Genomic DNA, 24,579 nt, shown 5'->3' on the forward strand with positions numbered 1-24,579 from the left:
TGGATTTCGCCTTGGCTTTTCTCTGCTTGTTTACTTTTGATAATGGACTCAGACTGTAAAATGGAATCAACTGCAAAGGATCCTCCCCCAACTAAGACTCCTCCAGACCATCCCAGTGAAGCTGGAGCAACTCATCACTCCTGTACCGCCCGCAAACGGAGGATGAGTACACTCAAATACGATTGACATTCTTTGTGTATTTCATGTAGGGAAATTCAATGCAATTTAGGTCGATGTGACGAGTGTAAGGACTGGTCTACGGATCAAATGCAGGCAATATTAAATTAAACATTAGGAAAGCTCTTGCTTCAAAGAGTAAAGTAGGGTAGTTTTCAGCAAATAAACCCAAAGTAGAAGAAGCTAGTGAGTTGGAGTCAGTATTTTATAAGAGTTAAAGATAAGTTTGACATCAAGTATGTCTGGATTAATTACCTCACTGATGTCTAAGTTGCAGGACGATGAAAGTTAGTAATAGGGAACAATTTTACTAACCACTCCCTTCCAGCTGCCCTGCGTGTTCTGGAACCAGCCCTGACGGGTGCTGGGGTCATGGAGATCCAAAAACCGAAAAGGTAGGAACTACGTTCCCCTGGCGAGGAGCAGGCAGTGTCCGCAGCAGAATTCCCCTATTCCCCTGAAAAAGTAAGTCTGAAAATGAAATCAGAAATAGGACTGACACAGACAACTAGGAGGGTTAGGGATCAGCTAGGCAAGGCACAGTTCCAAGGGCAGTTGCCTTCAGATCCTGTATTTAGTCCTGCTAGGTTAGGATCCCCATTGGATCCAGAGATCTGTTTGTTCCCAGCCAATACTGCGCCGAAGGTAAAATCTATCCTTCCTCCTTCTGGGAGTTTCGGCTCTGTTCCATCAGCGGTAGATACTTTGAATGCCCCCTCCTCTTCAAAGGTTCCTTTTCCGTCTGGAAGTTTTTCAGAACCTTTGCTCTTTGAAGGTTCCTCGAGCGTTGCTCAATTCAATTTAGCTGACTATATGGTGATCTCTTAGGTCTTTCACAAAGTTATAGGTCCTTGGTTAGGCTGTGTTTTCTTTTGGGCATCAGTAATATTCAAGACCATGTTTTTAAGAATTTCCCTGAATTCGGTAACGATTAATGTATTTATATTTTATTCAAGGTGGTAAAGATTCAATTTATTTCTTTCCCTTAAAAGGATGTCTTCTAACCCTTCTATATCCCCTGGTTCGTCAGTTTCTCTTCCCCCGGTTTCGGGGGTTTCTATTTCAGTCACAGATCATTCGGCAGCCCCGCCTCAGGGGGGTTCTCATGCCTTCTCCTTTGGTTTTCCCTTATGAGAATACTTTTGCTTCTAACGCAGCTGTGTCACGTTCCGCATGTTTTTCCTGTGTGGGTGAGGTGTTGATGTCTTCCCTGAATTCACAGGTTACTTCTTTCAGTATCCCTTCGTCTTCCCCTGCTTTCAGCGTTGCCGCGGCAGGTGCCTCGGTTACCTACCCCACTTCTGCGATCACTGGACCGAGAGTAGTTCCCAGTGTATCTTCTGCTGTTTTCCAATCTTCGTCCATCCTTCCTAAGGTAGGAGATATTCGGCTGGAATCAGGTACTGGTGTTAATTCGGTGTCGGGTTTGGTAACAGGACTTCCAGGTTTCTGGACTTTGTCGGGTCTGAAGGTTGCTCAGCAAGGACGGTTACTTGAGGATGTTTTGTATTCGGCAGCGGTAGACGTTCGCGCAGGGGCTTCTTCGCATGTTCAGGGAAGATCGCCCTTAGATGTTAGTTTGGTTCAATCCAGGTTGTTGAATCAAGGTCATGAAGTGCTAGGTTTGCGCAGCTACAGCGGTGTTTTGCTTCCGCAAGAAGCCTTAAATCGATCAGTAGCTTCCGCATCTCTTGGTAGAGGTGTTGATATTGCGCAGCCGTTTGTGGTTGACTCAAATCCGGTTTTCATTTCTCCCGATGTTCAGTCCTTTCGTGTAGGTCAGGGAAGGTTAGGTTCTCTGTCTCGTCAGGGTGGTATTCCGGGAGTCGGTCTTGCTTCTGCTTCACCTTCCACTCAGGTGTATTTTAAGGACGCAGATAGAGAATTTTCTGTCGAGGACGAAGGTTCTCCTCTTCCTTTATCAAGCTGTCCGATGACGGTAGACAGCGAGTATCGCAGAATGATAAACCTCATTCACCTTCTGTTTCCTCAGTCGAAAATCGATTAGGAACCCTGTAAACCTAGCCAAGCTATGTTTGAAGAACTCTTCTCGACCAAACCGCTGGTCTTGCATCCATCATGCAAGTTGCCTACATTTGGGAGTGTAAGACAAGCCCTGAGGGAGGCGGACTCTCGGTTAGCTGCGGTAGTGGGGTTGGGTAGGCATGACTCTGCTCTTCTTCCCAGTCGTAAGCCGTTGTATGGCGAGCGGGTAATCCTTCCTCAGGTTTCAGAGTACCTCTGAACGAATCAGTGGAGGCTCTCCTTCCCAAGGTCCTGGGAGGTAACAGACTCGTTAGTATTTCGGTGAGAGAAGCAGCCCTTTTGGAAGACACCTTTAGGAATCAATCCAAAGCTCTGTCTCATACTATGTGGATGCTCTCGGGCCTCGTGGGTTTCTTAAAACGGGACGGGTATACTCCTTCCGATCCCGTTTTGTTCGATAACCTCACCACGTTGATGTCGATGGGCTTAGCTCATCAAGCGAATGTCTTGGCTGGTTGTACTACCTTTGTCGGCAAGAAGAGGAGGGACCTTTATCTGGGGCTTCTCCCACCTCATTTCCAAGATATTCACAAGCGAGTTTTGTCCAGGGCTCCCCAGGTGCTCTGTGAAACACTCTTCAAGGAGGAGGATGTATCTTCCATGATAAATTTCGTGTCCTCCACGTCAGTAGTTGAGTCTCAGCAAGCCATTATTCGGGTGGCTGCTCAGAGCACTAGGTCCCCTAAAGGTGTACGTGCACCATCGGCAGGTAAGTGCTCCAGTTCATCCTCCCCGGCCAGGTCTCCCAAGAAAGTCAGGTTTTCATCCAAACCTTCGTCTGCTTCATCCAAACCCTCTTCTAGCAAGAAGGGTTTACGGAGATAGGAGACACCGCCCTCGTTGACGCCAGCAGGAGGTTGTTTGTCCCCCCTTCGTAACAACCTGGGAGAAGTGGGGTGGGGAGAGTTGGGTGGTGGAGGTATTGAAAGTGGGGTACAAGATCCCTTTCCACTCAGCCCCTCCACTATCCAATTCCCCGGTGGTTCTTTCAAGCTATTCCCCGTCATCCATCAGGGGGAAAGCTTTGGCAACGGAGATTCATTTCCTTGTGGGACAAGGGCGCGTTAGAAATAGCTCCCCCACCCCCCCTCCCCCCCCCCCCCCCTCTGGGCTTTTCTAGTCGAATCATCATAACCTCCATGGCAGACGGTTCTCGAAGGCCAATCATAGATATTTCGGGCCTGAAGCGTTTCATAGTTTCCACAAAGTTTTGTATGGAAACGACTCAGTCGGTGCTGAGGTCCATCCAAAAACACGACTGGATTGGTGTCAATGGACCTCAAGGATGCATATCTCCAAGTTCCAATACATCCGGAATCTTGGAGAGTCCTTCATTTCATGGGTCGACTGGGAACCTTCCAGTTCAAAGTCCTCTGTTTCGGACTAACCACAGCACCTCAGGTGTTCACGAGGGTGATGGCTCCTGTTTCTGCTATCATGCATCGTCAGGACTTCCGCATAAGGAGGTACCTGGACGATTGGCTAATTCAAGCCTCTTCCAGGGAGGAGGCTCTCAGAGCAAGGAATTCCCTTCTAAAACTCTGCGAGACATTGGGGATTCGTATCAACACGACGAAGAGTTCCCTTTTCCCTTCTCAGACTATTACCTATCTCGGCGTGGAGATTCGGACGCCTCTTTTGAAGGCTTTCCTGACTCGAGAACGAGTGCAGTCAATTATGAGACGAGTTGAGCTCTTCCTCTCAGACAAAGCGCAACTTGCAAAAGAATGGAGAAGTCTTCTGGGGAAGATGTCATCTCTATCCCTTCTAGTTCCAGGCTCTCGTCTCCAGATGCGTTCTCTGCAGGTACGTCTCAGGAATCGCTGGGACTTTCGGGAAGAGGACGCAGTGATTATCTGGGACGATTCCTGCCTCGAGGACCTTCGGTGATGGTCAGAAGAGGCTCATTTGACCACCGGCGTAAGTCTTGCCCTCCCAATTCCGGACGTACATCTGTATTCAGATGCCTCGGATAAGGGCCTTTGGAGGGTTTCGGATCGGGAGGAGTCAATAAATTTCCGAGAATTAAGAGCCATAGAGGAGGCTTTGTTAAGCTTCAAAGATCAAGTCTGGGGGAAAGTCGTAGCACTCTTTTCAGACAACGCTATGGCATTAGCTTACCTAAAGAAAGAGGGAGGTACAAGGTCGTCAACCCTGAACATCGTCACTCAGAGAATCTTACGTTGGTGTGAAAGCCGCAAGACCTCATTACTTCCGCAGTTCATTGCAGGAAAACTCAATGTCTTAGCAGATACGCTGAGCCATTCAAATGAAGTCCGAGGAAGCGAATGGACATTATAACAAGAGGTAGTCCAATCACTGTTAAAGAGGTGGCCAGCGACGGTGGATCTGTTCGCCACAAGGTTGAATTATCGTCTCCCGGTATATTTCTCTCCGGTAGCAGACCCTATGTCTTGCGGGACAGACACTATGCTCCACCCGTGGGACAATCTACAAGTAGTAGTATATGCCTTCCCTCCGTTCGGCCTCATTCATCAGGTACTGGCAAAGCGAAGAGGGTGCAAGAATACAGATGACCCTAATTGCTCCGTTTTGGCCTCAGAGACTGTGGTTCCCGGATCTATTAGCAAGTGCTGTCCGAACCTCCGATCCTCCTGCCACGAAGGAAGGATCTTTTCAAGCCGCCGCATTTTCATCATTACCACAACGAACCTTCCCATGCTCAACCTAGCTGCATGGAGACTGTGCAGCGAGCAACCTGAAAGTCCAGTCTTTCGGAAGTAGTGGCTCGACAACTTTCTATGTGCTGAGGAGTCTACAAGGAAGTTATACCAGTAAGGTGGGCGATGTACCGTACATGTGCAGGGCACAGGGGCATAGTATTTCCCGCCCCACAGTAGCAAAGGTGGCAGATTTTCTTCTTTTCCTCAGGAAATCCAAGTCTCTCTCTTACTCTACTATTTCAGGCTACAGGTCCCATGTTAGTGATCACCTTTAGGCTTCATTTACCAGAGATTTCTAATAGTAGAGTCCTTCATGATCTTCTCAGATCTTTTAAGATCGAACGACCGATTGTTTTGCTTCGGGGCCCCCCATGGGATTTAGCAGATGTTCTAAAATTATTAAAGCTTGCAAGCCTTTGAACCTCTGGAGCATTTTGTCCTTATAAGAACTTACTAACAAAAAAAGTCTTGTTTTTAATATCGCTGGCTACGGAACTAAAGAGTGGGGAAAATTCAGGCTTGTCTCAAGATCATTTCATTGCGGAAAGGATTTGCATCTCTCGTATCTTCCGGAATTTGTGGCAAAGTCAGAGTCAGAAACTAACCCTCTTCCGAGAGAGTTTACGGTTTCATCTGTTGAGGATTTCGTCGGTGGTGACATTGCCGAATGCGTCTTTGTCCAGTGCAATTGCTTAAACACTACCGTTGTTGCGCACTGCCAAGTTATTGCCATGACTGCGGTCTTTATTTGTTTCGCCTAGGAATCCTTCTAGACCGCTTTCAAAAAAACGCAATTAGTTTTTTTTCTCAAGGGAAGTAATCTCCAAATCTCTTCCCAGAGACACAGTTTTGCCGAAACAATGTTCCGCGCCCTAGAGCGCATAGTATCAGGAGTGAAGCAACGTCATTGGCATTCCTGAGGAATTTCTCAGTAAACAAGATTTTGGAAGCGGCATCTTGGAAATCAGTGTCGGTATTTACTTCTTTCTACTTGAGAGATGTACAGTTCGTGTCAGAGGAGGGTTACTCGCTAGGGCCGTTCGTAGCGGCCTAATTAGGCTTACCGTGTTAGGTTAGTCGGCAATTTGGAGCGCGGGGATTGTAGTAGGGGAAGTAGTAGTTTTATTTGTTTTCTTGTTTTTTGTAGATTAGTCGCCTACTTTTCTGGCTTTTTGTCGGGTTTGGGTGTACTATCCCTGGTGAGTATGTTCTTTGGCAGTGGCTCAGCTCCCTCATCGCAACTTCTAGATTCATCACTCGCCTTCAGTGGACGTCAGGAAAGATCTGCCCTTGGAACTTATTCTCCATACATGGGAGGCTAACAGCCACATGGGAGATGTTTAGTTCCATTCCATACATGAGAGGTATATAATACCACATGGAAGGTTTCTGGAAGGATCTGCCCTTGGGACTTATCCTCTATACATGGGAGGCTATGCAGCCACATGTGAGGTGTATAGTTCCCCTCCACATATGAAAGTTTATGATTCTTCATGGGAGTTTTGACATGACCAAGATGAGACTTACTGATCAGACTAACGTTGAGGTACTCGTTCCTTCCGTTTCTCACCTGATCATTGATAAAGGTGAGTAACGGTATTAATCCAGGTAATAGTTTAATGGGTTTATACCAATGTACATCGAGTGGTCGGGCTGAAACGATGAATGAGCCCACCTCAAATTAAATGTTGTGAATCGGGCTAATTCAGGTGTTCAGGTGGTGTATTGCAATATGGAGTTTCATATTAAAACTAATACAGGCAGTCCCTGGGTTACAACGGCTCCGGCTTACAACGTTCGAGGTTACGACGCTTTTTTCTTAAATATTCATTGAAAAATCCGCCCCTGGGGTACGACGTTTGTTCTGACATTACGACGCTGACGCTTCCGATCGCTGAGTTTAATGACGCTTTTTTTAAAAAAAAAAAAAACGAAAAAACACATACTATAAAAATCCTTTATAGCTTAGCACAGTATATTAATAAAAAATAAGTTTCCTGGATTAGATTACAACAAAAATTTTAGGTTATGATGATTTTCGACACTTTTTATGTCGTATTTTTCTATGTTTTTTTAGTGACGCCTCATATGCGGAACTAGTTTCCGAGCGAATGAATACTAGCTTGGATGCGCAAAGTTTATAACAGTCCAAAAGCGCAAATAATGAAAAAAATCATTGCTTGTTTCCAGTAATAATAACAAAACTAAGTTTCTGGTTAGATTACACGCAAATTCCAAGTATCCAAAGAGAGACATTATCCAGTAATTTGATCAGAGAGAGAGAGAGAGAGAGAAGAGGAGAGAGAGTAGAGAGAGACGAGAGAGAGAGAGAGAGAGAGAGGCGTCTTGGCAACAATGGTCTTGGGGACTGACGTAAGTTTCTGAACAGATATGGACAGAGAAATGACAATTTGTCGAAAATTGCATTTTTTCTTTAACTATACAAACCTGAGGTCTTTAACAATAGGAAGTAGCTAGCGGCAGCTGTGAACGGTCGTAAGCTTCTGAACAAGGGAGAACGGTAGTTAACTGCTTGTCCGATCGTCGCGCGCCGTGCGACTGGGAGGTAAACAAATCACTTTTGCTTTTGGCCCATGCAAAATACGCAGAGTGAGCGGGGTGGCATGAGGAGGGACTATATGTAAAAGGACCTCAGGTTTGTATAGTTAGGAAAAATGCAATTTTCGACAAATTGTCATTTGTTCCGATACGTAATACAAACCCTCGGTCCTTTAACAATAGGAAGACTCACTTCTTGGTGGGAGGAATCTGAGTCTTTTTGATGAACAGACTGGTGTTCGTCCATCCCTGGAATGCCTCCCTGTCGTAAGAGCGAGGGAGTGATCCAAGCCTCTGTCCGATTGATCGGGGTGGTGTGCACCGCAGGATCAATGGTCAGACCTCTGGGCCGAGTACTAAGAGAGAGGCAAGCGTATCTCTTTGTACCAGCATTGTAAGAACTTTTTCCTTTACATGAGCAAATGTAAAGTAATGGGTTTGTCTCATGTCGGCATCCACTTTCTCCCCCTTGTTGGAGAAAGTGGTGGATATATACTCCTATCTCTAGTTAAAGAGGTAGGATGGAGCTCTGTTGAATAGCTTACCTGCATCTGACTCCCTTCCAGCAAGGTAACGACCGTATCCCTCTGCCCACAGGTAGAGGTAGAAAAAGATGGTGAAGAGAAGCCAGTCACTCTCTCATTCACGCATTCATTCTCCCAGTCATACCAGAATCGATGCTGTTCGCCTGCTCGGGTGCTGGGTAAGCTTACACAACGTGTTGAGCAGCCACACAGGTCCCGGTCCCAAGGAAAAAGTATCCAAGGACTTGTGGGCAATATCCCGAGGTAGAGGACGTGAAGGTGGTCTGGTTGGCCCAGACACCTGCCTTCAGGACCTGCGCCACGGAGCAGTTCTTACGGAACGCTAAGGAGGGTCCGATACCTCTGACTTCGTGGGCTCTCGGTCGGAGCGTACGGATGTCGTCGCTACCATCAGCTTCGTACGCTCTCCTGATCACCTCACGCAGCCAGAAAGAAAGCGTGTTCTTGGAGACTTCTTTCTTGGTAACATCAGTGCTAACGAAGAGGCGTCGACACTCAGGACTGAGATGTCGAGTTCTCTTCAGATAGCGCCGTAGCGCCCCTCACAGGACAAAGCAGCATCTCATCCGCATCGTTATCGGTGAAGTCCAGGAGGGAGGGATCGTGAAAGACTCGAACCTGTCGTCAGGGATCGACGGATTCTGAGTCTTAGCTACGAAGTTTCGGGACGAAATCGAGCGTCACAGATCCCCAGCCTCTGGTATGTTTTAACATCATAAAGAAAGGCCATGTAGTTCCCCTACTCTCTTCGCCGATGCCAGGGCCAGCAAGAAGAGGGTCTTGAGGGTCAGATCCCTGTCTGACGACTCTCGGAGTGGCTCGAAGGGTCTTCGAGTCAAACTCCTAAGTACGAGAGTCACATCCCACTCAGGGGGCCTGAGTTCCCTGGGTGGGCAAGACCTTTCGAAGCTCCTCATTAGCAAGGAGATCTCGAACGAATTCGAGATGTCCAGTCCCCTCAGTTTTTAGGACGAGCGCCAGTGCTGCTCTATATCCTTTAACTGTGGGTACTGAGAGGAGCTTCTCTCGGCGAAGAAACACGAGGAAATCCGCTACCTGCTGAAGAGTGGCTCTGAGAGGAGACAGACCCTGTCTACGACACCAACCACAGAAGACGGCCCACTTCCCCTGGTACACAGCTGCAGAGGACTGTCGGACGTGTCCAGCCATCTCTGTTGCTGCGCTACGAGAAAAGCCTCTCGTTCGCAAGAGATGGTGGATAACAGCCAGCCGTGAAGTTGAAGGGACTGGACTGCTTGGTGGTACCGTTCTACGTGTGGCTGGGCTAGAAGGTTGTGCCAAGTGGGTAGCTCTCTCGGTGCGTCCGCAAGAGAGCCAGCAGGTCCGGATACCAAACGGCTTGTGGCCGTTTGGGAGCCACCAGGATCATTCTGAGATTGGGAGTGACCAGCGCTCGACTGATCACTTTCCGAATCAGACAGAAGGGAGGAAAGGCGTACGCGAAGAGGTTGTCCCAGGGGTGTTGGAGAGCGTCCTCTGCAGCTGCCCATGGGTCGGCACAGCTGAAAAGAAAACCTGAAGTTTTTCTGTTGTGCCGGGTGGCGAACAGGTCTACGACCGGTCGCCCCCACAGGTTGAAGAGCCTTTCCGCCACGTCTTGGTGTAGAGGACCATTCGGTCCCTATCACCTGATCCCCGACGGCTGAGCTTGTCTGCTACTTACATTCCTCTTGCCTGGAATGTAGCGTGCTGACAGCTCTATCGAGTGAGCCGTTGGCCCACTCGTGCACCTGCACCGTCAACTGATGGAGCGGAAGAGACACTAGCCCCCCCTGCTTGGTTGAACATATGCCACTACTGTGGTGTTGTCGCACATCAACACCACTGAGTGTCCCACCAAGCGGTCCTGAAACTCTTGGGAGAGCGTTGAACGCCGCCTTGAGTTCCAGGACATTGATGTGAAGGTGCTTTTCGTGATGGTCCCACACACCTGCAGTCAGCAACTCCTCCAGGTGTGCGCCCCATCCCTCGGTCGATGCGTCTGAGAACAGAAGCATCTCCGGGGGGGGAGTGTGTATGGGCACTCCTCTTAAGAGGTTCTTGTCGTCGAGCCACCAGGCTAGGTCCTGCCTCACCTTGTCCGTGATAGCCACGGGAAAGTAGGAGGATCCTTGGCCTGAGACCAACTCTCCCTTAGCCTCCACTGGAGAGACCGCAGGTGAAGACGCCCGTGAGGGACTAACTTCTCGAGTGACGACAGATGGCCGATCACGACTTGCCATTGCTGTGGCTGCCTGTTCCTGCCGAGACAGGAACCGGCCGGCTGCCTCCCTGAATTTGCTGATACCGCAAGTCTGCGGCAAAGACTTGCCCTGCTACCGTGTCTATCAGCATACCCAGGTACTTCATCTTCTGCTTGGGTTCAAGATCGGACTTCTCGTAGTTTATCACGATCCCCAGATCGCGACAAAACTTGAGGAGTCGATCTCTGTCCTGTAGCAACTGCGAGCGGGAGCTCGCCAGGACTAGCAATCGTCGAGATACCTCAGAAGACGTATCCCGTTCGAATGGGCCCAAGCCGACACCAGATGAACACTCGCGGTGAACACCTGTGGGGCGGTTGAGAGACCGAAACAAAGTGCCCTGAATTGGTACACCGTCCCGTCGAAGATGAAGCGGAGGTACTTTCTGGAGGACTGATGGATGGGTATTTGAAAATACGCGTCCTTCAAGTCCACTGAAAGCTGAAATCGTTCCCCTGATCGAGTCGAGCACTGAGCGGTGCCGACGTCCATCGTGAACCGCGTCGTGCGAACGAAGCGGTTTCAGGGGAGAGAGGTCTATCACCGGACGCCAGCCCCCCGATGCCTTCTCCACTAGGAAGAGGCGGCTGTAAAAGCCCGGTGACTGGTCCTCCACGATTTCTACAGCTCGTTTCGCCAGCATGGTCTTGATCTCCTGTCGAAGAGCGTTGTCCTTTGCTGATCCCCGACATAGGTCTGTAGATGGACCGGTTTGGAGATGAGGGGGGCCGAGACTCGAAGGGTAGTAGATATCCCTCCCGAAGGACGTCTACTATCCAGTTCTCGGCGCCATAGCGCTGCCAAGTCCCGCCCAATGGCTCGCTAGGCACCCCCCCACTTCGGCGGAGCAGGTGCGAGGGGGAAACGCCGTCCCTAGCGTTTTCCCTCCTCGTTTCGACTTCTTTCCAGCACCTCCTCGGGGAAAGGAGGGCTGGGAGGAGGGCTGGTTGCGGCCTCCTCTAGCAGAAGTTGAAACAACAGGAGTCTTCACACGGGGCTTAGACGGTGCAACAAGTCTTCGCCGCCGTGGAAGCGCTAGCCAAGCTCTTTGGTTTGGCCGCAGTTACTCGAGATTGCCCAGAAACCTTCGAGACTGCCTGGTGGACTAAGCGGTCACTCTCGTCAGTGCGCCGCCGTTCCACCGCAGCGTCCACCATCTCTGGAAAGAGAGCTGGGGAACTCCTAAGAGGTCCCATTTCGTAGCCCGAGTGCCGCCTCACGCCCGGCCCCCTTGGTCACTCGGGTAAGGGACTGCGTCCCTACGTCGAAGAAGCCAAGTTGGCCCACAGGTTAGCAGTCTGATGGGCGAGGTAAAGAGATTGCTCTTCCTCCAAGACTGGCACAGTCTCCTGAAAGAAGAGTCGTCTTCGAGAGCAGAACTCCCAGAGCGCCCGCTACTTTGGATATTGTGAGGGGACCACAAATCCAACCAGGAAACTGCCTGGAATGCTGCCCATAGCGGTAGATTCCAGGGCAAGTGCCTCCTGCTGCGAGAACCATAGGTTCTCCGACAGGAGCTGCTGCAGGGACCACACCTGGAGTCAGCCTCGCTAACTCCGGGTTAACCTGTTTCGGCAGTATCGGGTCTTCCGAAGGCACGTAAAATCGCCTCTGCCTCCGCTGTAGAGGAGGAGGAAGCAGCTTAGAGGACCGTCCGGATTTTAGCGAGTCCTCCCGTCCGGAGACGAGATTCTCCACCTGATCCAGGACCGAGTCCGCAAGCTCCGATCGTGGCCAACCCCACCATCATTTTGGGCTCCCTCTTGGGACCCCAAAATGATTCGATCCGGGACGTGGGCTCTGCCGGTGGTAGCGGCGGATCCTTCCGCAAGGTCATTATGCAGACGCATCAGCTTAATGACCTCTGCGAAGTTCCTCTGTATCTCAGGAGTTACAGCGTCTTGTGGAGTAGGACCGTCCAGTCCCTCCAGCAAGAGCATATCCCTCGATACTCCTCCTTCAGAAGGAGAAGCAGCAACAGACCCCTGACGGTCGCCTCCAACTACTTGCGCGTACGTTCTGGTCGGTCCTAAGACCGTGCCTGAGCCGTACGGCGTCATAGCTGGGTCACGAGCGGCGCACCTCTCGTGATCGCTCCTCGGGTACCTCGCTCCTCCTCCCGGTATAGCCCGAGAGGAGGTTGAAGGTACGGGATAGGCAGACCTGACGCTCCCCCCTCGCTCTCTGGCCGGTACCAGCGTGCGTGGAGGGCTGCTGCTGATCGTCAACCCGCGGTGACGGTCGGGCAGCAGGCCTAGCCTTGCCGCTCGCCTGGGGCGATTGGCTCGGCTGAGAACGTCGAGACCGATCTCTAGCGTCAGGCGAGCTGCCGCTGTCACCGTCTCCGCCCGGTCCCATCGGGAGCGCGGCGGACGGGTGACCTGCTAGGCTCTCTGTCGCGTCGAGACCGGCCAGCGTCCTTCTCGGCGCGTCAACCGCTGGTACCAGCCGTGGCTGGTACCGGCGGCCGTGGGGACTCCTTCCTCGCCTCAACCCGTGGCCGGTCAGCGACCGTCACGTCAGCCCGAGCAGCCAGTTGATCGCTGCGAGAGCGTCCACTGGCCTGGCGAGAGTCGTGTGCACGACTCTCGCCAGTCTTCTGCTCCGCGCCGCTGTCTTGACGGCGAGCGAGCTCGGGCGTCAAAACTTTGGCTGGACGGTCCTCTTTGGAAGAGCGTCCACATCGGTGCTTCTCGCGAACGAGAAGCGGCCGGCCGAGACGGAACCTGGTTTAGCGGCAGAACCGCTAGCACCAGGTGAGGACGCACCAGCCGAGGCTGTGCACCTCTGGTCCCCGTCGACTTCTTCTTTGCAGAAGAAGCGACGGGCACCCGTTCCCGAAGGAACAGGAGGACCAGCAGAAGAGCTCCCCAGCTCGCCTGAGCGAGCCGGGCCCTTAGAAGATCCCGAAGGAGTCTTCTTAGGGGGGGAGGAGGCAACCTTCTTCTTCTTCGGCTGTTTAGCCTTAGAAGTCGAAGGGGAAGGAGAGGCAGCAGACGACGAAGAAGACGACGAAGACGACGACGACACCTTCTTCCTCTTCCTCTTCTTCTTCGCCAGGCTCCGCAGGACAGACGTCAGGTCTTCCATCCAGGAGGGAGCCGGGGCAGTTGCCGAAGCAAACAGGGCCCGACTGCACCTGTCCCGGAAAGACCTGAGACTGTGACAGCACCACCAAGCAGGAACAACAGGAACAGGTCCGGGAACAGCAGGAACGGCAGGAACATCTGAAGAGAATGCGCAGGCCCCTGATCTGAAAAGGAATGAGCGGCTGGGACAGCAACAGGTACGGCAGGCACGCAGGTACCACAGGAGAGCCACGGCGTCCTGTCGGCAGTTACCGTCATCCTCGGCACTGGCGGCAGGTCCAGGGGGGTACTCTTTGGGCAGCGGAAGTCCGGGGTCGGCAATACAAAGATCCAGGTGGTGGTGGCACCGTCCTCTTTGGCACGGCAGTAATGGGTTTTTGTATGGCAGCCGTGGTGTCACCGACATTATATGTGGCGTATACACCAGATGCGGTGGCATCTCATATGCTGGTGTCGTTACTGTGGTTGTAGTAGTGGTCACCGCACCATGAGTGACCACTGCCGACCCCGCCAACACGCTGAATCAACCTTGAATGCTGGGCACTCCCTGCAGTCCCAGCGACTCCCACACCTGTCCCAGGTCGTCCTTCGCTGATGGCACACCTGCGGAAGCAATAGTCGGGTTAGTTAGAGGGGTTTCCTCACGCCTGGGGGGAGAAGCACCCCCCCCAGAGCGGACGGAAGACCCCGAGTACAGCTGTACGTCCGGGAGGTAGCGGGCGCCCTCATCCACACTCGACGGATCGAGAGAGGAGAAGGACTCCGCTACCCCCCCCGCAGAGGGGAAGGCGCAAAACGTGGGGGCTGGCCGGGGGGCAGGAAAGAGGACGAAGTGTCCGTTACCAAAGGAGTCACTGGACTTTCCGATGACTTCTTGGGCGGCCTAAGTCTCTTCCTGCCCTCGTACAGCACCCACTGCGCCTCGGACCAATTCATACATATGACACAGGGCTCGTTGCGGAGCACTCTCGCCCCCGACACGAGTACAAACCTCGTGAGGGTCCACATCAACAAATGATCTAAAACCTCCACATCTACGCCCCTCCAGCCCGGGACAACACTCTACGGCGACTGGAGGGCGCGGTGATATCTCCATTTCCTTTCTCACTCATTGCAAGATCAATAAAGAAATGTACAGTACTTACAGTCACTCTGATTTATACAGAAAGAGAGGGCAAATACTCAAACTCAAAGCAAACGACAAAGCGGGCAGAGCGATGACGAACACGTCCTTCCCACACACGGCCGAAAGCAAAAGTGATTTGTTACCTCCCAGTGCGCGCGGCCGCGCGACGATCGGACAAGCAGTTAACTACCGTTCTCCCCTTGTTCGAAGCTTACGACCCCGTTCCAGCTGCCGCTAGCTACTTCCTATTGTTAAAGGACCGAGGTTTTGGTATTACGTATCGGAACAAGTGTTCGTTTCATTAAACGGCCCCTGACTCATGCCAGTAAATGTTTTGTTGATACTATTATATAAGCCTATTTTAAGATACGTTTACTTAATTAGTCTATATGATACGTAAATAGTAATCAACTGTTCTTGTAGCCCTAAAGATTTGGCAAAATCACTCCAGTTGTACATAAAACTTCAAGAATGTAGTGTCACCAAGAGGATTACAATAGTTTTACCTTCAAGAATCCGCATTTTTTTTATGAAAATAACTCCAGTTGTACATAAAACTACAGGAAACAACATGTAGTGTAACCAAAGGATTACAAGTAAGGTTTTTATAACTTTTTATTAGTTTAAGACATTTTTCCAACGTCGTTCCGGCTTACGACGATTTTCGGGTTACGACGCGTCTTAAGAACAGAACCCCCGTTGTAACCTGGGGACTGCCTGTATTGTGATACCTACCTGAACACCTGAATGACACCCACCCTCCTCCCCTCGTCAAATGATCAATGATTTAGCAATTGATGGGAGTAGTCACTGTCAGCCGGCGGTTGGCAGCACGAACAGGTGACTCAGTAACAATGTTTACCTGCAGCGTTGGAAGCGCTGGCAGTTAAAATTTTACCCAAGTGTTGGTCATTTTTGTGGGGTGCTGTTCGGGCTGGTCAGGTGACCAGGGCTAATTCAGGTGTTCAGGTAGGTATTACAATATTAGTTTTAATATGAAAACTCCATTTTGGGAAAATTCTCACTTCCTTATCTCATGTCTGCTTTTACCTAAGAGCAGTTCATGTGGTCAACTTGCTAGGAAGCAGGTGGAACACTCCTTATAAAGAAATGGTTCATAGCTCTGAAACAAAATGGGATTTTTAAGTTCCAATACAGAGTGCATTTATCTCTTGGATTCTATCGAGCTCTTCTGAAGTGGAATGACAAAAAGTGCCCAGACTTATGCAACCCAATGAAATATAAAAGAACTCCAAAATGGGATTTTACAGAATATGTGCTATCAATATGTGAACATGTTCAACTGTGCACTTCATTCCACTGGAAACAAATGTCAAAAATATAGTAAATGAAATTCCTAGAGACTGTACGAGGGAAGCTAGACCCTGATGGCTTGTATTAATGACATCCATATGATCTAACGATACAGCATAAGGAGACATATACACTGCGTAGATAAGACAAATCACGACCTACAACTAATATAATTTTATACTAATGTGGCTCTCGTAATGTTCTTTTGAAAATTGTCCTACCTGAGGAAAAATTAGACTGTTTATATGCTTAAGGATTGCAGATAAGATGTATATCAAACAAGAAAACTTACTTTTGTATTGAAAGGATGTTCATCAATAAGATGTTGAAAGATGGAATCCAACTGAGGATCATTAATGGAATGTCTGGAAAACCCCACATGACTCTCTGGAGCTGGGAAGTGTAAAACTTCTGGCTCATGCATCGTTGTATCATGAGCAACTGTAAAAAGACGAATTACAATACATTACTCAAAATTATCATTAAAAAAATTGTAATTTTATATATGTCTAATGATGTCCAAAGGAGGACAGCATGGAGTGGTACCAGATGCTTGGAGCATTCCCAATTCTTGTAATGAAAAAGATAACTGACATGAGCAAGTACATTTCTGGGTGAAATAAACTATCAGCATACATACTCTTGTCCAAAACATTTGTTCTTGCATCCTACCCATTATTGAAAAAAACAAGCACAAACACACAATTCCTGACATGGTGAAAAAAAGCTTTGCTCAATGACAAGGGCTTCAACAACCAAAAGTTCAAAGTTCACCAAAAAACAGGTTTAACTAAGTTATGTATCACAGATATGATATAGTAAGTATACAATATAGTAAAACAGAGTACAACATAAATGTTAATATTGTAACAGAGCATTTCTTTATACTGTATTAAATTTTCAACATCAGCTCCCACCCACCCATATCTTTTCATTGACAACACTTGGGCTAAATGCAAAATCAAATTGTGTATTCTTCATTACAAAATTTCATTTTTGGGAAATAGCAATTATTGGTTAAACTACAGCAGTTTCCTCTTATTATATGTTAGGTTAAGTCATGCTAACCCAGTGATTCTCAACCAGGGGGGAATTTTGCCAGAAGGGGGGTGGGATTTCAGTTTTGGGGGGAATTGTGACCACAGATTGACAGGGTCATACTGGCTCTACAATCACGCAAAATGCAGTATGCAATGGTGGTCTATACTACTGAGAGGTCATGGTGGCCTTTCTTTCCTTTAGCTTGTGTGTGAGTGTTAATATTTTGTTGCATATTTTTTGGAAGAGGGGGGGGGGGGTTTTGGGGGGGGGTGGGGGGTGGGGGTTGGGGGGGGGGGGGGGGGGGGGGGGGGGGGGGGGGGGGGGGGGGGGGGGGGGGGGGGGGGGGGGGGGGGGGGGGGGGGGGGGGGTTGGGGGGGTGGGGGGGGGGGTGGTGGGGGGGGGGGGGGGGGGGGGGGGGTGGGGGGGGGGGTTGGGGGGGGGGGGGGGGTGGGGGGGGGGGGGGGGGGGGGGGGGGGGGGGGGGGGGGGGGGGGGGGGGGGGGGGGGGGGGGGGGGGGGGGGGGGGGGGGAGGGTTGGGGGGGGGGGGGGGGGGGGGGGGAATGACATTCTGACAACATTGGTGAAAGGGTGCATGTGCCATATAAGGTTGAGCAGCAATAACCCAATATATGCTTAACCAGCCACAAAAACTTGGGAACTGGTTATGATGGGTAGCTTGGAATTTCTAACCATTTCCCATTTAAGAATATCTGTGCTGCTGCAACAGCAGTTAGGCTAATTATCTAATTCATTCAGAATTGAAAGTATAAGACACTAGCACTTTAGTGACTTGTTATAGATTTCCCAAAAATAAAAAACCTATTGCTACAATATGTAATACTAAACAGATTGAAATAAAGTTCATTGGCTAGTATGACTGCAGATTTGTCATTTGAGCAAACAAAGCAGTAACTGTTAGCAAATGCGCTGCAAGCAGCTATCAACCCCCAAACAATATCCAACAATTAATGGGAAACTTTCAAAATGCCTAAATGAACATCATTTGACCGTATGTAGTATTTGAATTCCTTGTTGGTAGATTAGTATTATATAAGCAGGTTATTAATCTTAACTGTTTCGCAAAATGTACTGTATGGTAGAATCCATACTAAGCTGACAATTGTCAGTGCCTCTCATTTCCTAAAATGCCAAGGTAGACTAGGCTGTAGATTAGTGATACCATTTTTGACTAGAAAATATCATTATAGCCCATGTTTTAATATATGCTTCGAATGGTTCTCATGTAACTTATGTTAGCAAATAACCCAGGTAAAACTGAACTATTTTTACTTAGTGTTCTGGTTCCTTTTAGTTGATGACTGTAATGTTTACTGCCTTTTACTTATGTTTTTGTTTATGCCTTTTGTGTTTATGATATTTACAGTTTGTTTTTGCATTCATCCCTAAGGAACTGGTATACTAAAAATGCCATAATTTGCACATAAATTGATAGTTATGAACCAGAGGGGTTTGGTAGTAATCTTCACTTTTATCATAAAATAACCCAACTGCACTTAAGCTAACCTAGGGTACCAGGTCCTTACCCCCATGCATGACTTTAGTGAGAGAACCTTCCATGAAATTACCTTAATCTGATTGAATAGTGGGATTAAGGTCCTTGTATTTTAGTCATATTGAGTTTACCACATCCAAAGATCCTGCTTTCCTCCCATGGTCCCCAGGAATTGTAGGATATAAGGGAGTCTACTAACTCCGTAATTAGGTCCTCGCTTGCTAAACGAAAGATTATCAGAAATGTTCAAAGCACAGAGCTGATGCAGAGTAAGGAGATGGGTAGGAGTGAGGAATCCAAGGTAGATCTACAGTACTATTCCGTGGCGGCCTAGACTATGGCAGTTGCGGTTTTCTATGCAGTTTTACCTCCTGAACAAGAATTTTAAGTAATATTTATTTGGACGACTGTAATTAATCTCCAGGGGCCAGTACTAAACACGGCGAAATACATTGACGCCCCAATCCCTAGTGGATGTTGCATCCGCGGTTACGTTCCTTGCAGTCCGTGCGGAACTATTCTGTAGAATTACTGAATCCAACAATGAAAACAGGTCAAACCTAACCTTACCTAAAATGCCATGTCCTAACCTGAACTTATCTTCCTAATGTGCCCTGACCTGGCCAGAAGCAGGCTTTCCAGTTTTGGACTGCCAATAACACTCATTATCAAGTAACACTGGGTATTGGAAATATCAGCCGGACTAAACTTCTGGGTAATTCTGGGCAATACCTAACTCACACGGACTGCAAGGAACGTTCCCAGAATACGACAGCCACCAGGGATTGGGGCATCAAATGTATTTGCCATGTTTAGTACTGGTCCCTGGGGGTTAATTACAGTCGACCCCCATAAAATAATGGTAAATTCTCAATAAGCAACCCAAATACTATAGGAAACTCTTATTTCTAAAGAATACCCGACACGGAGTTAGGTATTACCTAGATCTACCAACTTCTGTTCGGGCACGTGGCCTGGCCCCAGGTACAGCCTACCTAAGCAAAACAACCTTAACCTTGGTAGATCTAGGGTACTTATCCGCGGCAGCCTAGACTATGGTAGTTGCAGTTTTTCTATGCAGTTTTACCTACTGAACAAGAATTTAAAGTAATATTTATTCGGACGATTGTAATTAACCCCCTCCCCCTGGGGCCAGTACTAAACACGGCAAAATACATTGGGCGCCCCAATTCCTAGTGGATGTTGTATCCGTGGTTACGTTCCTCGCAGTCTGTGCGGACTGCTTCTGTATAAATACCAGTATTTCTACAGAAGCAATCCGCGGTGGCCTAGTCTATGGCAATTGACGTTTTCCTATGTTATTTTACTTACTGAACAAGAATTTAAAGTAATATTTATTCGGACGACTGTAATTAACCCCCAGGGGCCAGTACTAAACACTGCAAAATACATTGGACGCCCCAATCCCTAGTGGATGTCGTATCCGCAGTTACATTCTTTGCAGTTCGTGCGGAACTACCTAATCTTTAGAATTACCCAGCAAGAAACGTAACCGCGGATACGACAGCCACTAGGGATTGGGGCGTCCAATGTATTTCACCGTGTTTAGTACTGGCCCCTGGGGGTTAATTACAGTCGTACGAATAAATATTACTTTAAATTCTTGCTCAGGAGGTAGCTAAAACTGCATGGAAAAACCGCAATTGCCATAGTTTGGGCCGGCGCGGATAGGTACCCTAGATCTACCTAAATACCTTAACTTTTTCTAGGGTGCCATGCATGACCTAACCAGATCTTACCTAGGTAGTTAACCTAACCTAGGGCGCTGTGCCCTGACCTGGCCAGGGGGGAGAGGTTTGCCCCTCTAATCTGATGACATAGGTAACTAAGGGTGACCTTTCTTCATTTGACTTAGGGTGCCATGCCCTGACCTGGCAAGGGGGCTTTGCATCACTTGGACCCTCTCCCCAAACACAAAGTGACATTCGGCATCAGAAAAATTAGGTAAATACCTAGGTAGTAGTAAACTACCTAAGGTAGGAGTCCGAAGTGGAAAAAAAGTTCGAAGTCAAAATGCTTAACCTGTCACCAGGTTAGTTTGTAAATAAGAGATTTGCATCTAAAATTATACAGTACCTGTATCAATCTGGGTGTTCCTATATTCTTGTAGTACAAAATACGTCCCCTACGGTGAATAACTTCAAAACAATGCGACTTTCCCGTGACACACGCGCTGGAGGAGTAGTAGTGGTAGTAGTAGGCTGAATTTGACTCTAGAATGGCTCCCCTTACTCGTTGTATTCCTCTGTTTGTGTTTATTTTAAGCCTGTTCTCTCTGTAAAGACTTAATTCTCTTGTAAATTCTTAACTATTTTCTATTCCCCCTACAGCAGATCTGTCAGTAAATGTATATCAACTATCAGTTCCTCTTTATTTTCCTGATATGGCCGCTAAACAAAACTATATAATTTTCTAATTTTGTTATACGCTGTACTGCAGAGTAACAAAATGTTCTAATCTTTTTTAATCACCACAGTAATTTTGTACCTTCCCCTTTTAACTTAGTGTGCCTAGTCTAGTCCTAATGCCTTTTAAATTGCTCCCTTGTTCTATTACTCCTTCTCTGTTTGTGTTTTGCTGTTATTCTTTTATAAATTCTTTCCTGTTTCCAATTTCCCCCTTCCGTAGATCTGTAAATAAAAGTATATCAAGCAACCAGTTTTTTTTATTTATGTGATATGGCTTCTGCACAAAACTATCAACTATTATTTCTTATCATGGTTTATGCTTAAGGTTTCATTATTATATCAGTGCGCCCTCTAAAGTAGTAGTAATAGTGAAAGATTGGTTTTGTAAAAGCTCCCCCGTAATTGTTCTTGTTCATCTGTTTGGTTTTATGTAGTACAGTCATCCAGGAAATTCTTAACAATGTGCATTAGTACTAATATGTTCATTACTATTGTTGAAAGAGCTCACATACTCTCTTCTGTCCAGTGGGGTATATAGTATTTCCTTCATTTACTCCTTGCAAAACAATCATTCAGTCGGTTCATCATAAATCCACAGTTTGATGCAAATTGTCACTCATTACGTAGTGTATTTACCTAAGATTCCGTATTAAAGATTATTAAGCTTATAATGATTCTTGTGTATTTACCTAAGATTCCGTATTAAAGATTATTAAGCTTATAATGATTCTTGTGATCACCTTGAAAACATTCGGTCATACATTTCTTGTTTCATTAATATATTTTTATTTTGTTTTACTTTTTGGTTGTAGACAGCGATGTGCCATGTATTATTAATTATTATTAATTATTATTATTAATTACTATTATAGTGTGGGTTCCGGGTTGCATCCTGCCTCCTTAGGAGTCCATCACTTTTCTTACTATGTGTGCCGTTTCTAGGATCACACTCTTCTGCATGAGACCTGGAGCTACTTCAGCCCTCTAGTTTTTCTAGATTCCTTTTCAGGGATCTTGGATCGTGCCTAGTGCTCCTATGATTATGGGTACGATTTCCACTGGCATATCCCATATCCTTCTTATTTCTATTTTCAGATCTTGATACTTATCCATTTTTTCCTTCTCTTTCTTCTTCAACTCTGGTGTCCCATGGTATTGCGACATCAATGAGTGATACTTTCTTCTTGACTTTGTCAATCAACGTCACGTCTGGTCTATTTGCACGTATCACCCTATCCGTTGCTGATACCATAGTCCCAGAGGATCTTTGCCTGACTCGTTTTCTATCACTCCTTCAGGTTGGTGCTCGTACCACTTATTACTGCAAGGTAGCTGATGTTTCTTACACAGGCTCCAGTGGAGGGCTTTTGCCACTGAATCATGCCTCTTTTGTACGTGGCTTCTGTGCAAGTGCCGGGCATTCACTTGCTATGTGGTTTATGGTTTCATTTTTCGTATTGCACTTCCTACATATGGGAGAGATGTTATTTCAGTCTATCGTACTTTGAACATATCTGGTTCTTAGGGCCTGATCTTGTGCCGCTGTTATCATTCCTTCAGTTTCCTTCTTTAGCTCTCCCCCTCTGTAGCCATTGCCAATTGTCATCGCTGGCTAGTTCTTTAGTCTGTCTCATGTATTGTCCGTGCATTGGTTTGTTGTGCCAGTCCTCTGTTCTTTCTGTCTTTCTCCTGTCTCTGTATATTTCTGGGTCTTCGTCTACTTTTATTAGTCCTTCTTCCCATGCACTCTTTAGCCACTCGTCTTCACTGGTTTTCAGATATTGCCCCAGTGCTCTGTTTTCAATGTTGACGCAGTCCTATACTTAGTAGTCCTCTCCCTCCTTCCTTCGTGTTATGTATAGTCTGTCCGTATTTGCTCTTGGGTGTAGTGCTTTGTGTATTGTCATTTGTTTCCTGGTTTTCTGATCTATGCTGCGGAGTTCTGCCTTCGTCCATTCCACTATTCCTGCGCTGTATCTGATTACTGGCACTGCCCATGTGTTTTAATGGCTTTTTATCATATTTCCGGCGTTGAGTTTTGACTTGAGTATCGCCTTGAGTCTCTGCATATATTCTTTCTGATCGTGTCCTTCATCTCTTGGTGTTTTATATCTCCTCCTTCCATTATTCCCAGGTATTTGTATCCTGTCTCATCTATGTGTTGATGTTGCTCCCATCTGGTAGCTTTATCCCTTCAGTTCTCGTTACTTTTCCTTTTTGTATGTTGACTAAGGCGCATTTTTTCTATTCCAAACTCCATTCTGATGTCCCCAGATACAATCCTTACAGTCTGGATTAGGGTATCTATTTCCTTGATGCTCTTACCATACAGCTTGATGTCGTCCATGAACATCAGATGGTTGATTTTGTTGCCTCTTTTCCTTGAGTTGGTACCCGGCATCCATCTTCTGTAGTACTTTTGTCATGGGAATCATGGCTACTACGAAGAGTAGTGGGGGACAGTGAGTCGCCCTGGAAGATCCCTCTCCATGATATTAACCTCTGCTAGTCTTATTCCAGAGCTTGTAAGTATTGTATTCCAGTTGCGCATTGTATTTTGAGGAAGCTGATGGTATTTTCCTCTGCCCCATATATTTTCAGGCATTCTATTAGCCATGTGTGTGGTATCATGTCGAAGGCTTTCTTATAGTCTATCCATGCCATGCTTAGGTTTGTTCCTTCTTCCTACTGTTCTTCATTACCATTTGTCTATCAGGAGCTGGTCTTTTGTGCCCCTACACTTCCTTCTGCAGCCTTTCTGTTGGTAGGGGATGGTGTTTGTCTCCTCTAGGTAGTTGTATAGCCTTTCACTGATGATACCTGTTAGTAACTTCCACATTATTGGTAGGCAGGTGATAGGCCTGTAGTTACTGGCTATATTTCCCTTACTCTTGTCTTTTGTACTAAGGATGTTCTTCCTGTGGGTCATCCATTTGGGTGCTTGGGCGATTTGAGATACAATGCTGGAGTTGTTCTGCTATTCGTGGGTGTAGGGCCTTGAAGTTTTTGAGCCAGTATCCATGGACTTCATCGGGACCTGGGGTTTTCCAGTTTGGCATTTTCTTTAGTTGGTGTCTGACTGTGTCTGTCGTGATCTCTGTGAATCTTTGTTTTATTCTCCCTGTTTCTTCTTCCTTGACTTCCTGGAGCCATGTTGCATGTTTGTTGTGGTGATACTGGATGCTCCATATGTTTTCCCAGAGTCTCTTACTTGGTTCGGCTTTCAGGAATTTCTGGTGGTGTTGCTTCCCCTCTTAGTTGGCTGTATAGTCTTTTCTGGTTGGTTCCGAATATGTGTTCTGTTGTATCCCTTATTCCTGTTCATGTACCGTTTGGATCTTGTGTGCTTTGGCCTTAAGCCTCTGTTTTACATCTTCTATTGTGTTGTTTAGTCCCCTCTCTTGTACTTTGTATTTCTCGTTGAGTTCCTCCCTTGTTTTCTTGCTTCTTAGCCTTTTTTCTGCCATCTCTTTCAGTTTACTCAAGTCAGATCTCATCACCATGATTTGCTTTTCCAGGCGCCTTTTCCAAGGAGGTTGCTGTTTTGGTTTCTGTTGGTGGTGGTTGTGACGGTGGTGTTCGGTGTTCGAATCCCCATCAGTTCTGCTACTAATCTTGCTCCTGCATATGTCAAGTTATTTGTTTCTGTGAGTACTGGTGGTGTGTTATTCCCGGCCCATTATTTCATTGACCTCACATTGTTTTCTCCCTTCAATTTCTTGTGTTGTAGGCTTTCATGGAGGGGATCTTTGTTCTCTCTGTATCTGGCTCCATCCATTGTCTAATCTTTTC

At 47.5% G+C, this 24,579-nt stretch overlaps 1 protein-coding gene across 2 annotated transcripts in view; it reads right to left on the bottom strand.

The window, feature by feature from the left end:
• LOC135216360 (ribonuclease P protein subunit p40-like) overlaps window positions 1-24,579 on the bottom strand; it is a 123,002-nt gene that overhangs the window by 13,926 nt on the left and 84,497 nt on the right. Inside the window, exons 1-2 of one of the 2 annotated variants that reach the window (XM_064251600.1) lie at window positions 20,456-20,610; window positions 16,097-16,245 (exon numbers count right to left, since the gene is read on the bottom strand). In XM_064251600.1, the coding sequence (XP_064107670.1) occupies window positions 16,097-16,228 (132 nt within the window). In that variant the 5' untranslated portion in view covers window positions 16,229-16,245; window positions 20,456-20,610. Of the gene's footprint in view, window positions 1-16,096; window positions 16,246-20,455; window positions 20,611-24,579 lie in introns of those variants that run through there. The other variant, XM_064251601.1, reaches the window with a different exon arrangement.

The sequence above is a fragment of the Macrobrachium nipponense genome, chromosome 6 (assembly GCF_015104395.2).
Source record: "Macrobrachium nipponense isolate FS-2020 chromosome 6, ASM1510439v2, whole genome shotgun sequence".
Taxonomy (NCBI): Eukaryota; Metazoa; Arthropoda; class Malacostraca; order Decapoda; family Palaemonidae; genus Macrobrachium; species Macrobrachium nipponense.